At 43.8% G+C, this 12,165-nt stretch overlaps 1 protein-coding gene and 1 non-coding gene across 2 annotated transcripts; one reads left to right on the top strand and one right to left on the bottom strand.

Moving 5' to 3' along the window:
• Window positions 1–820: 820 nt before the first annotated feature.
• On the bottom strand, window positions 821–7,522 carry LOC101776679 (recQ-mediated genome instability protein 1). Its single transcript, XM_012847578.2, has 8 exons — window positions 6,646–7,522; window positions 5,272–5,442; window positions 4,471–4,616; window positions 3,867–4,096; window positions 2,525–3,096; window positions 2,195–2,305; window positions 1,982–2,113; window positions 821–1,314 (listed from the first exon to the last, which is right to left on the bottom strand). The coding sequence occupies exons 1-8, from the start codon at window positions 7,447–7,449 to the stop codon at window positions 1,150–1,152; spliced, it is 2,331 nt and encodes a 776-aa protein (XP_012703032.1). The 5' UTR covers window positions 7,450–7,522; the 3' UTR covers window positions 821–1,149.
• Window positions 7,523–8,752: 1,230 nt separating this feature from the next.
• On the top strand, window positions 8,753–8,824 carry TRNAG-UCC. Its single transcript has one exon. It is a non-coding gene; the product is annotated as a tRNA-Gly (tRNA).
• Window positions 8,825–12,165: the final 3,341 nt, after the last annotated feature.

Raw genomic sequence — 12,165 nt, forward strand, 5'->3', positions numbered from 1 at the left:
TGGGAGCTCCGCCGAACACGCGCCAAGCTATGAATTCAATGGTAACATATCAGAACGGCTACCTTACTCTTGACAAAGTAGGGCCTGCGGCCTGGCAAGGGCAATAATTTGAGCACCGTGTCAATATATAAGCAGCATTCTTTGTAACTAGCAAAGATTCAATCATTGTATCCCGTGACTTAGGAAAAAAAATGGAAACCTTCAAATGACAAACCGATAGAATTCGTTCAAATCTGTTACCCATGAAATTTCAAGTCCGCTATATGCTCTGCTTTCTTCTCATTCGTTAACACATTTTACTATAACAGCTAGACAAACTTCCAGATTTCCGATAGATGCAAGATGCAACAAGATTCCAAGAAGCACCAGGAACGACCTGGTGCACGCCATTAACCAGAAATCCCAGTGGAACAAACCTTCGAAAATCTGGATTTAGAATTATAATGCTATTTTGAAAGAACTTAGACGGCATTCAAGGAACACAGATTTTAAAAAATATTAATGTGATAAGAATATACTATTAGTTAAAAGGATTTGTCTGGAAACAGAAAAATAGAACATTGTGCCATACTACTATAACAATATATTAGCCAATGACGCCAACCCTATTGCTATTTCTCTTGAATGGTTACCTACTTAACAAACACAAATAAAAGCCAATGATGTCAACTTACTGAAATCGGCACTGGTGGCCATGAGCATAGAGGAGCTTCTCAGTCGATCACAGGATAGCAGTTCAGAACAGAACGAGACAAGGAGTATTTACCATTTTATCAAAGAACCCAAAAGCCCAGATCATGCAGATGGCAGGCCATAACAATTGTAGCTTAGGACTAGCACCATTTCTGGATCCCTGAGTTGCTTCAAATTCATAAACTTTCTATTGCTAAACTATCAAAGAAATTTCACAGTACTATAGGATATCAAGTGATGTGAATCAGCCATCAGGGTGGATTAAAATGTTCAGAATAAAGCATGAGCACCAACACACAAAAGATAATTAGGCTAAGATATACAAGAAGCCAATGGGTGGTGGAAGCCTGAAGCTAAGTACTAATACTTCACAGATGCACTTGGCCAATGGCCTGGCTTATCGAAACCACAGCAATATTTGTGTATCCATCAGCAGTCATAAAAGGATGCAAATAATCATGGAGTGGTATCCATAGCATCCAGACTTCGTATGCGTCTTTGAGAAGAAAACATTTTCAGCCTTCGCAGCAGAAGCCATGCATTAGAACTTGAACAGCCTTCGTCCAACTCACGTATGATAGGAATAGAGGAGTCTTTGTTGAACTCGATAAGCATCATACCCTAGGATCAAGGGAACCGAAGCTTATACACCTTTCAAACGCTATAAATTAAAAATTGAATAGCTCTTATCTTTTCAAACAGAAACAGTATAAATGGTCCCAAGACTACTCTAGGATGTATAATAATTATACAAATATAAGTAGGGACAAACTCAAAATGATTACCCAATATTTGAATATACTGTTAGATTAAGCCCTCCTATCACAGTAGGCACCAATCAAAAGTGTCCAGCAGGCTTTATGAGCATTATCTATCAAAATCAACTTCATGGACTTACTTAACTTGATTAATTGAATTATATTCTATGAAGCCAACAAACTGGCTTTTACTACAAGGGAGGCCCCAAAACCCAGAAATCCTATTCCCCTCAAAACAAGGCCTGCTTAGGTCTAATAAGCAGATACTTATATTTTGACAATTTTGAATTTATGTCAGCTCAAATGTCCCTATGACATACCATCACATTTAACCAAAGAGGAATAGAAAGACAATCCTAGATGCAATTCTTTACCACATTTTGGGCCCTGCTGGTAGATATTTTGGATACAAACAAGACTCATCTAGTATGATAATTAACAAGCGTAGCCAATAAGAAATTATTTTTCCAATGTAAAATCACAATTTATTAAGGTAAAAAAGCGTATGAATCTATGAAAAATAAACCAACCTCAAAATTTATCAAAAAACTCTGAAATCCTCTCAGAGTTTCTTTTACTTCACTGGCTGATGCAAACTCGAATTCACCAGCAAGAGCTGCAGTGACCTCTCCAGGAGAAAGACCAAGCATGTTTTCCACAATCTATCAAGCAAAACTGAATTTAATGAAATGTGGTATGATAGAAAACTAGGATAAATTACTAATAGAAACAGGTGTACTCACATTATGGTCAACAAAGGCCTCAGAAATAAAACTCCCATCATCTATATATACATAAAGCTCATATGTCGTGCGTCGTCTATATTGGAAACGTTTAACAGAAGTGATCAGACCCTGCAGCAGTTATGCCATCAATTAACACTGACCCACTCCCATAAATAACAGAAATTTAATAAATGAACAGAATATTCATGCATTTCTTGAATAAAAAAAGTACTTCGGTGAAACTGGAAATATGGGATAGACACACTTTTAAACATTTTTTAATTAAAAAGGAACAGAAAGGTTCCTAAGCTTGCAAATAAACAGTAAGGTAGCAAGAAGCAAATGAACCTTGATCTTTCCTTGAATGTAGGCTTTTGTATCCTGTTGTGTACCCCAGTCAGAAAACATGCTGCAAATGTATGTATATGGTTTTTCATTTTCACCATTTAGAATAAAAGAATGTTCCATCTGATTTATCCTGTCAACATTTGGAGATCGTGCAGCCTCCACATCATTAGCAGTAGTGCCTTCAATAACATGTGACCCACGTTGGGAATCACACCCAAAAGGGGTAGATACAGACAATGTTCCTTCCGTCGTACCAAAAGCAGTAGACTGTTCCTGCTTGGTGATTTCTGGGACATGCTGTATTTGTTCATGGGCATTGTTTGCTCTAATAGGAGGGTCAACACATTGTTCTACGACGGTCTGTGTACTTCTTTCAATGATATGAGTGTGATCATATTCATGGGTAGTATGTGCAGACGTTTCTGTATTTTTCATGGTATGAAAAGTAGATGGGTCCTCCATGTTGATTTCTTGGACATACTGAATTTGCTCTTGGACAGTGTTTACTACTACAGGAGGGCTAACATGCTCTTCAACCAAAGTTTCTGTACTTCTACCCTGGAAAGTGTTACCTGCATACATAAATTACTTGACACTGAAACTTGAAAATGATAAAATTATGAGAGCTTTATGTTCTTAAATCAATGGAAAATTAAGACGTATGGATTGCTCGATAGCAAAGTAAGGCATGTTGAAAGAATGGAATTTTTTCCTACAACAATATTTAAGACTGATTGCTAAGAAATTCTGCTGCCACAAAAGTGGTAACAAACAAATCATTTTCCATGATGGTCATGCTATCCTAGCTAGATTGTGGCAGTAATGTGGGCAACAAACATAATACAATAAAATAGCAATGCCACTATATCTGAATAAAATGGAGGATCGTAGAGAGCGAATTCAGTAACTAGTATCACCACTTGAGTAAATGAGAAGTTTTAATATAAGGAGTCTTTTTTTTAATCAGAAGGGAAGCGGAAGTCCTCTAATAAAATAAAAATGTTAACCACTTCTTTCTGTACGTACATTACTAGAACTATTAATTTTTTTCCTGCACAGCACAGGAGAACTGCGTGCCATTTTATTAAGAGAGCAAATATATTCAAAGGTGAGGTCAATAGACCTCTCTGAAAAACACTCCACACATTCGCAAGAGAGACTAAGTTATATTCCCACCACCCTCCTCAATCTAAATGACAATGACCAGATATACTTCCTAGATCTAGGAGTCACGGGCTGACTAGCATTATTAATTTAATTCAGTTATACATCTTATCTCAAAAAAGGGTGCTAGGCCTAAAAGCTAGTAGCCAATGAATTCTATACCAATAATATACAGTACCTAATCCTGTTGGATGAGAGGAATTAACTGCTCGTGGAATTGAGATCCCTTGCTCACCACCATTCGTAACATTGGTACTACATGGCCATATAGTACCTAATCCTGTTGGACGAGAGGAATTAACTGCTCTAGGCATTGAGATCCCTTGCTCACCACCATCCGTAACATTTGTACTACATGGCCAGGCAGCTAGGGTGGCTCTTGAAGACAAAGGCAACCCACCTTGTTTCCTGCAGCATGAAGAGGTGAACACATGTGAGATCTATATCAATATTAAGTCATGACAGAACTACTAGTGGCCCCATAAAGGAGTGCTATTAAATATGTATGAAAATTGAGTATTCAGTGTATAAAGTTTGGAATAATTACAGTTGAAGGAAAAAGAAACAAACTGAAAGAAAAAAGTTTCACTGCACATAAAAGATCCTAAACTGAAGTGTTTGCATTTCAGTTGATGCAATGAATGATCATAATCTAATGGGAAAATTGCAGAACAAGTGTTGAGGTATTTCTTAAATATCCATTCTGACTTCTGAGGCAACATACCTAGAAATAAAATATCATGTATGAGCATGTATTACGTTCAATAATGTGCTATGTATACCTTTTGCCACGAGGTGGTTTGTTTACTTCAGAAACAAGTCTACCACGCGCTGCTTCCAATTCATCAACTACGGCCCCAAGAATCTCAATAACCTCAGGAACTAGCATAAGAAGACCCCTCCTTATGTGCACATTCCTTATAACAATCTGTGGTGCAATGAAAAATTAAGTGAGCTGATAAGAAATTAGTAAAGAAAAATACAAATGATGACGAGTTCCTGAGAAGGCTTGGCTTTTGAAACCGAGTTCCAACATTTCTTAATTGCAGTCATGCCTTAGCCAAATAGCCAGCTCGCTTATAATGCTTCACATGTCACATGCATCACCTTTTTATGTTTGTCAGAGAAAGAAGCTTTGAAAATTGTTTTCAATGAAAAAGCACCAGAGGGAAACTAAGCGACCACCTTTCAATCGCATTATCCAGATATGATCATGTAAGTTCGTATTAGAAGGGACATGTAAGAAAATATATTAAACAATCCAAGAAAAAGTGGTTGACAAAAGTTTAGCAGCACTCAACAGGGTAAAATATCTTGTGGATAGAAAAAATAGAAAGAGTGATGTAATCAACAACCAAAAAAATTATCCGCATGAATTTAATATACAGATATCACACAACAGTCAAAATGATACCTTAATATACAGAATGCAATGATAATAAAACAAAATACATCATAGTGTATATGTTATATCGCTATGCTAAATGCAACCAGCATATTTGTCTCAATTACATTCTAAGGAGGGAAAAAATAAACTCCAAAGGTAAGGCAACCTTCTAAGGCATGAAGGGGCAAAAAATGACCTTTAGTCCAGCAGGAGCTAGAACTGCCAGATCTTTGATAGGCCTGTACTCCATTCCAAATATGCGTTGCATGCCATCTGTCATTGACAGTTTTAAGCATCGTTTTGGTCCCGCATGCGCATCATGATATCTTTCCTTTAAAGGAGCTGACATGTTGACAATTTCATCAACCTACAAAACCCAGAGTCATACAGATAATACTGCATCTCAAAACAACCATGGAGCCCTTTACCACATATTCCTATACTATAGAAAGGAAAAACTAAGAAAATGTGCAGCAAGCATACAAGATTAAATGTACAAGGATGAACGTGTACTGTAGCAAATAAACTGGCATATGGAAATTAGGAATACACAAAATTTGAATGGCATAATGCTGTGTAGGAAATGCATAGTGAAAACCCAATTTCCTGAAACAATCAACAATTAGCAAGTTAGCACATACCAAAGCCTACAAAAACTAGCATGGTACAGAGTGATCTAGTGTGTGTAATGTACAGAGGACTGCCAGGGAGAACATTACTTCTGATTTCATAAATCAGAAGATGATATAACCATGTAAGGTTGACCAACCATTTCTCTGATTTATTCTTACACAGTTTAATTGTAGCTCCTAACAAAAGAATTGGCATCATAGGCTAGTTACTCAGCAGGGCCACGTTTGGAAAACAAGACTTCTGCAGATTTATGCATGAGTCAAACTGTTTGCTTGAGAACTTCTGTTTATTTTTAGCACCGGGAACAGGATCTAATTTTGTAATTTAAGTAGACCAACTAGCCTGCACAATTACTTACTATAACACGTACCTTTTACGATTCTATATTTGAACATGAAGTCAAATATAGCTACATTAGCTTGGAGCAACTAAACACCTTAACCCTTAGCTTAGAAGCCCAACCAAAGTAACAGCAATCTCGAGTCTGAAATATTTTTCCCAATTGATGTGGTCTGCATTTACCTTCAAGCTCTGAATACCTTCAGTATTGATCTTTCCAAAAACAGAAGAATACCTTCAGTATTTCTAATACTATGCAGCCAGCTCTTGGCAACAGTGCCAACCCAGATTTTCCAATTTTAGTGAACTGTGCATTTCTGGAGCACAAGCTAAGAATACATCAAGCAAACCAATGCTTAACGTTCGAGTTTGACAACCCATTTCAGATGAAAATCAAACCGCCAGGCAGTAACAGCTAAGTCCAAAACAGAGACTAATTTGCAAACGTTATTTTTACCTATCAGAAGCACGTGCGTCATTCCATGAATTTTACAACTACATTGCGCAAGGAGGCACCAGAAACAGAATGGATATCAACAGCTCAGTAAGCAAAGTATAACAATCATTCCCCCCAAAATTGCAGTAAGCAATGTCGTACCTGAAGCACGAAGGGGCCATCGAGGACGGCGGCGTGCATGCCCCCAACGCCCTCCGGGAGCACGCCAGCCCCGCAGGCGTTCATGTCGGCGAAGAGGAACTGCTCGAAGCACCGCCTGGCCTGCGCCTCCGCGCCTCCGAGGCCGTCGAACCCGGGAATGCCCGCGGCGCAGGACTCGAGCCACTCCGGCCGCAGCCGCAGCCCGAGCCCCCGCAGGAGCTCGTACACCGGACGCAGCCGCCCGCTCAGCGCCGACGGCGGCGGGGTCGGGTGCGGAGGCGCTGCTGAAAGCGGAGTCGGGGTTGGGGTCCGGGCCGGAGGTAGAGTCGGAGTTGGGGTCCGGAACGGGGTAGTGGTAGGAGGGGGAGCCGGCGCGGGAGGAGGCGGAGTCGGGGTTGGGGTCCGGGCCGGAGGTGGAGTTGGGTTTGGGGTCCGAAATGGGGTAGTGGTAGGAGGGGGAGCGGAAGTAGGAGCGGGAGGAAACGGCGGGGAGGCGACCTCGGGGGCATCGACAATGGGGGAATCCCCGTCGGAGTCCACGATCTCGTCGACCTCCTCCTCGTCGTCGTCGTCGGAGATCACGACGGGGTCGAAGGACTGCGAGAGGGAGGGGAAGGGGACCGGGAGGGGGCGAGGGTTTTGGGGCGAGGGCCGGCCGACGCTTCCGCTGCCGCCGCCGCTGGCGACGGAGGCCGAGGCCGAGGCGGCGGCGGAGGCGGAGGCGGATGCGGGGGTGACCGTGCCCATGCCGTCGTCCTCGTCCTCGTCCTCGTCGGAATCGACGATTAGGTTCCGGCGCCTCATCTTTCCTGAAGGAAATTCGCTTTTTGGCGGCGGTTTGATCGGGGAATAGAATTGGGGAAGAGTTTTTGGGGGGTTTTGGGGGTTTCCCTCCAAAGTTTGGATTGGGGTTGGGGGGGGAGGTGGAAGACGGGGAGGAATTGGCGAGGTGAGAATGACGAGTGGGTCCTCCTGTCAGCGATAAAAGGGATACCGTATGGGCTGCGATGCGAATGTTCTGCAAAACGAAATGGATTGATTCGGAAAAAAAAACGAAATGGATTAGGCGTATTGTGCTTTATTCGGCAGAATTCTAGTGGCCTGGCACCACCGCGATAGTGCGAGGTGGGCTGACTGAAGAGTTGGGCCGAATTAGGTAGGCTCTTTGGTTTCGGCTCAAAGTAGCAAAGCCCAAACTTTTGGTTATGTAAGCAACTCCAACAGCTTTGCCATCTAATCTAACTAATTAAGAGATTCAAGAATTATAGCCATCGAGGTGAACATCCTGTAATTCAAGGTCTTGATTGTAAAATCGGGGGTGCATCTATGCATGATTTAGTATCTTCGTGTGAATTTAATGGCGCTTGGATATCATGTACTAGACAGGTACACGGTGACACGCGGCGGCGGAGCTCGCCCAAAATTCTAGCTGGGGCAGAATTCTCCTTGGTCCTACCAGAAGAGTAGACGCCAACCTCCACTACTCCGCCGCTGTCATGCCAAGACGCAGCGCCGCCGTCATACTGAGATGCAGCTGCATCGCCGCTGCTACCGCTTGCTTGCTCTCCCTCCCCTCCCTCGGATTTCTCTGACTGGGGTTGGTCGATTGGGCATATCCCTCTCTCAGGCCTTGGATCTGGCTTGCGCGCTAGGGGACGGCCGGCAGCGCCAAAACGGCGGACATCGAGCAAGAAAGCAGAGACAGCGGTTCTCTGGAGGCAGAACAGAGGTAGACTCACCGTTTGGGCCTCTTCCAAAACATAAACACCTCATGGACTCGCTGGCCCAGTTGGCCCATAGAGTCACATAACAGTTGGTTCTTTCTTCTTCCGTCATTCAACGCCATTATTGGCCAAGGACTCACACAGCCACCATGATTCAGCGCCCAGATTTCACCGAGGAAGAGGGGGAAGGGGGACTTTGGCCTGCTGGGTAGCTGCCCCACCCTGCTGTATGGGGAGCTCCGCCCATGGTGACACGCACGGCACGAGGAGGTTGCAACTTGGAACTTGCGATGGAGAATCAGAAATGAAGAGGTCAATGGCGGCGTTTGACATTAGATGTCTTGTTGATAATAAAATAGTACGGACGAAAGACACAAGCAAAAGCGTCTGTAGTCCAACGGTTAGGATAATTGCCTTCCAAGCAATAGACCCGGGTTCGACTCCCGGCAGACGCATTCTTTTTTCTCCAATTTCTTTTTCAGCCTTTTTTTTTTCTTTTCACAGTGATCCTGCAGCTCGATTTTGTTTTCCTTTTTGAAAGGGATGGAGACCCGGCTGCCGATCCGGCGATCCATCCATCCATCTTCCTCATCCTCGGAGCCTTCTGGGCTGCCACGCGCCACGGCCGGACACGAGCAGCAACGACAGTTGACCTGCTAGCTACAAAGAATAGTCGTCAGTGCAGCGGCCGGCCATCGTCGGAGTCGGAGCCAGCCGGAAGGAGAACGACGATGCGCGCTCGAGCCAGCCAGCCAAGAGTGCTCCCCGCCTCCGGCCCAGGAGTCAGCACGCGCGCCACAGTACCGCCATCCATCCAGGAGTGCAAACAATCGTTTCTGCATGTCCCTTGCTTTGACCAGCTCTTTATTCTCGGTGCTGTTGCTAGTCTTGTAGTAGCGATGATCCCCGTGATCCAACAGGTGCAAACAATGATTATCGACGAACCAATCATGTATATGAATGGTACGGTGACGAGCTCGATCGTCGTCGTTGCCGTAAAGCAAGTGGTCGACCGCTCATTCGTTCGTTCATGCACATCAGCACACATCACACTGTGATTTATTATTAATCAACTAATTAGTCGATCACCTGCACATGATGATATACTCTAGTGCACACGCTAGCTAGCTAAGCTCTAGCACGTACTGTCAGTGTGTGGAAGCAGCTAGCAGGCAGCACGTACTGTCACTAAGAGGGTATTTGGATACCAGGTGCTAAATTTTAACCGTGTCGTATCGGATGTTCGGATGCTAGTTAAGATGACTAAATATGAGCTAATTATAAAACTAGTTGCAGAACCCCTAGGCTAATTCGCGAGACGAATCTATTAAGACTAATTAATCTATCATTAGCAAATGGTTACTGTAGCACCACATTGTCAAATTATAGACTAATTAGGTTTAATAGATTCGTCTCGCGATTTAGACTCCATCTGTGCAATTAGTTTGTAATTAGACTATTTAATACTTCTAATTAGTATCAAACATGTGACATGTGCTAAACTCTAGTACGTGGGAGCCAAACAAACCCTAAGTCAAGCACGCGAGATGATCTTTGTCGGCCTAATTAAGGAGACGTCCAGGAAAAGGTAGTGCGCTCACGAAGCAAGATTTCCCCCCACCACCCGGTCCGGCTGCCTCTCGTCGAAGTCGATGGTTGAGTGAGAATCCGAGCAAGACCAAGCGTCATATACTAATATATATGCAGGTGGCGCGGCCGCGTTGTTGTTCGCATCTCATCGACTTCGCGGTCGCCGCGCGAGATCTTCAGAAAGGGACGGCTGATTCGATCGGCCGATCAGATTTCTGGGATAGGCGAGCTAGTCAGCGTCGAGGAAATGACGAGTAGATCACCCGGGCCCACAAACCCCAGCTCGCTCGCTCGATCAGCTCAACCGATCGAACGGAGAAGAAGAATCTTTGCATGTCTCCCTTTCACATGCTCGGGGACAACGGCGGTGTTGCTGCTCTCTTGTGATCGACACAAGGACGTGCACGACACGATCCCCAACAGGTGCAAGGTCTATCAGCCCCCAATAGCAGCAGGTCTGCTCCGATCCCCTGCATGTACGGTACACACAACCAGCAATGATGTGCGGGCCGGTGATACTGGTAGATGATGATACCTTGCTTGCAGGGGTGTAGCCGCAGGGCGGGGGGGTATTAGGTGCCAGCCAAGGTCTCCCCAAGCAATACAATTTTGAAATAGTTAACACTATTGCCCCCTCCCCTACGAGGAAAATTTTTGAGTTTCTGGCTCAGTCAGTGCTTGCTTGCTTGCTACCTTAAGTAACACCGTCAGCGTGGAGATGCACCAACCCGAAAGGTCAGATCGCATGCTTTGGTGACATTAGCCACACGTGCACATACATGTCGGTCGTATATGTGGTCGTTCATTGTCCAACCGACTACACGGTTCCAATCCATCTAAAAAAAAAATATATTAGATCGAGCACCATCGTACTGCAGATCCTTAGCACACATGGTGTACTCTCGAAACTTATTCTCCATAAACGAAGGGCGGATTCAGGAGCTCAAGCCCCCTCACCCCCCACACACACACCCCGAAGAAGGGAAGGAAGAAGAGTCACCCCAACCTTCAAAGCTAGACCTGCCGCTGCCAGAAACAATAGAGCTCGCCTACCCTAACCATGCCACGTTTGGGTTGTCTCTTCAGCGAGCATAGTATCTTTCCGGAATTTAGGAATTTGAGGGAGAAACCAAATGATTTTGCCACAGTTAAACGAGAATTGATATATAAAGGGAAGACAATTCCACCAAATACTATGATGCTACCATAGACCTATAAAAATAAATTATTTTAAAAGAAGATTTACAGGTTATTTTAGTTTCATGATTGATCTTGTAACATCAATTTTGTGCCGTCAATGTTTCTAAATTTTTCACTATTGATAGTCAATAAAAAAATATTTAATTTGGGACAAATCTAGGAATATTTATATTTATGGAGGCCAACTCTTTTTAGGGGTGAGGGAGTAGTAGGAGTATATGTCTGACATTCTGAGACTTCTTCCAATTTACCCCATACGTGCTTTCAGTTATATACTACTTCTGTTCTAAATTGTAGGTCGTTTTGATTTTTCTAGGTGTATAATTTACTATGCACCTAGACAGTGGATGTCTAAATACATACTACTATTTATGAATCTAGAAAAGCTGAAACAGTCTGGAATTTGAAATGGATAGAGTATTTGTGGCGACGGTGCACACAAGTTGATCGAAGACTAAGGGATAGCAGAATCACGGTACCTAGGCAGGCACGTCGTCGGGAGCCAACAAACCCATGCCCGGCCTGGATCGATCCTTACGTCAATCCGAGTTATCTGCGAGCATCCCCCAACTTCTGAAAGTGACATTTTTCACACAAAAAAACTTCTAAAAGTGACACTCTTTTCTCTGCTGTTTTAGTTCCTTTTAGCACATTTTCGCATGGTGGACATAACATGCGTGCAGAATTTTTTTTTCACCGAATCAGTATGGACCGAGACATATCCTTTGTACCAAGTCGTGAAACCAACCGAATCCAGAGACCGACCTACACGGCAGGATTCTCTCTCGTGGCCGTGACAAATGGCACTCACACACCCCATGGCCTTATCCAAAACACCATCAAAGATAGATCGCGATGTCTTGTCAGCGCCATGTAAGCAGCGCGTGGCTTACTTGCGCCTACGTGGCCGCTTCCGGCATTGTGGTGTTGTTTTCTCGGCGTACAGGTAGGTGCCACGGTGCACATCAGAGTGATGTTAGAGCAGAGCTCGAGCGTGAGTTTTAAG

This window comes from Setaria italica, chromosome VII, assembly GCF_000263155.2.
Source record: "Setaria italica strain Yugu1 chromosome VII, Setaria_italica_v2.0, whole genome shotgun sequence".
Classification (NCBI taxonomy): Eukaryota; Viridiplantae; Streptophyta; class Magnoliopsida; order Poales; family Poaceae; genus Setaria; species Setaria italica.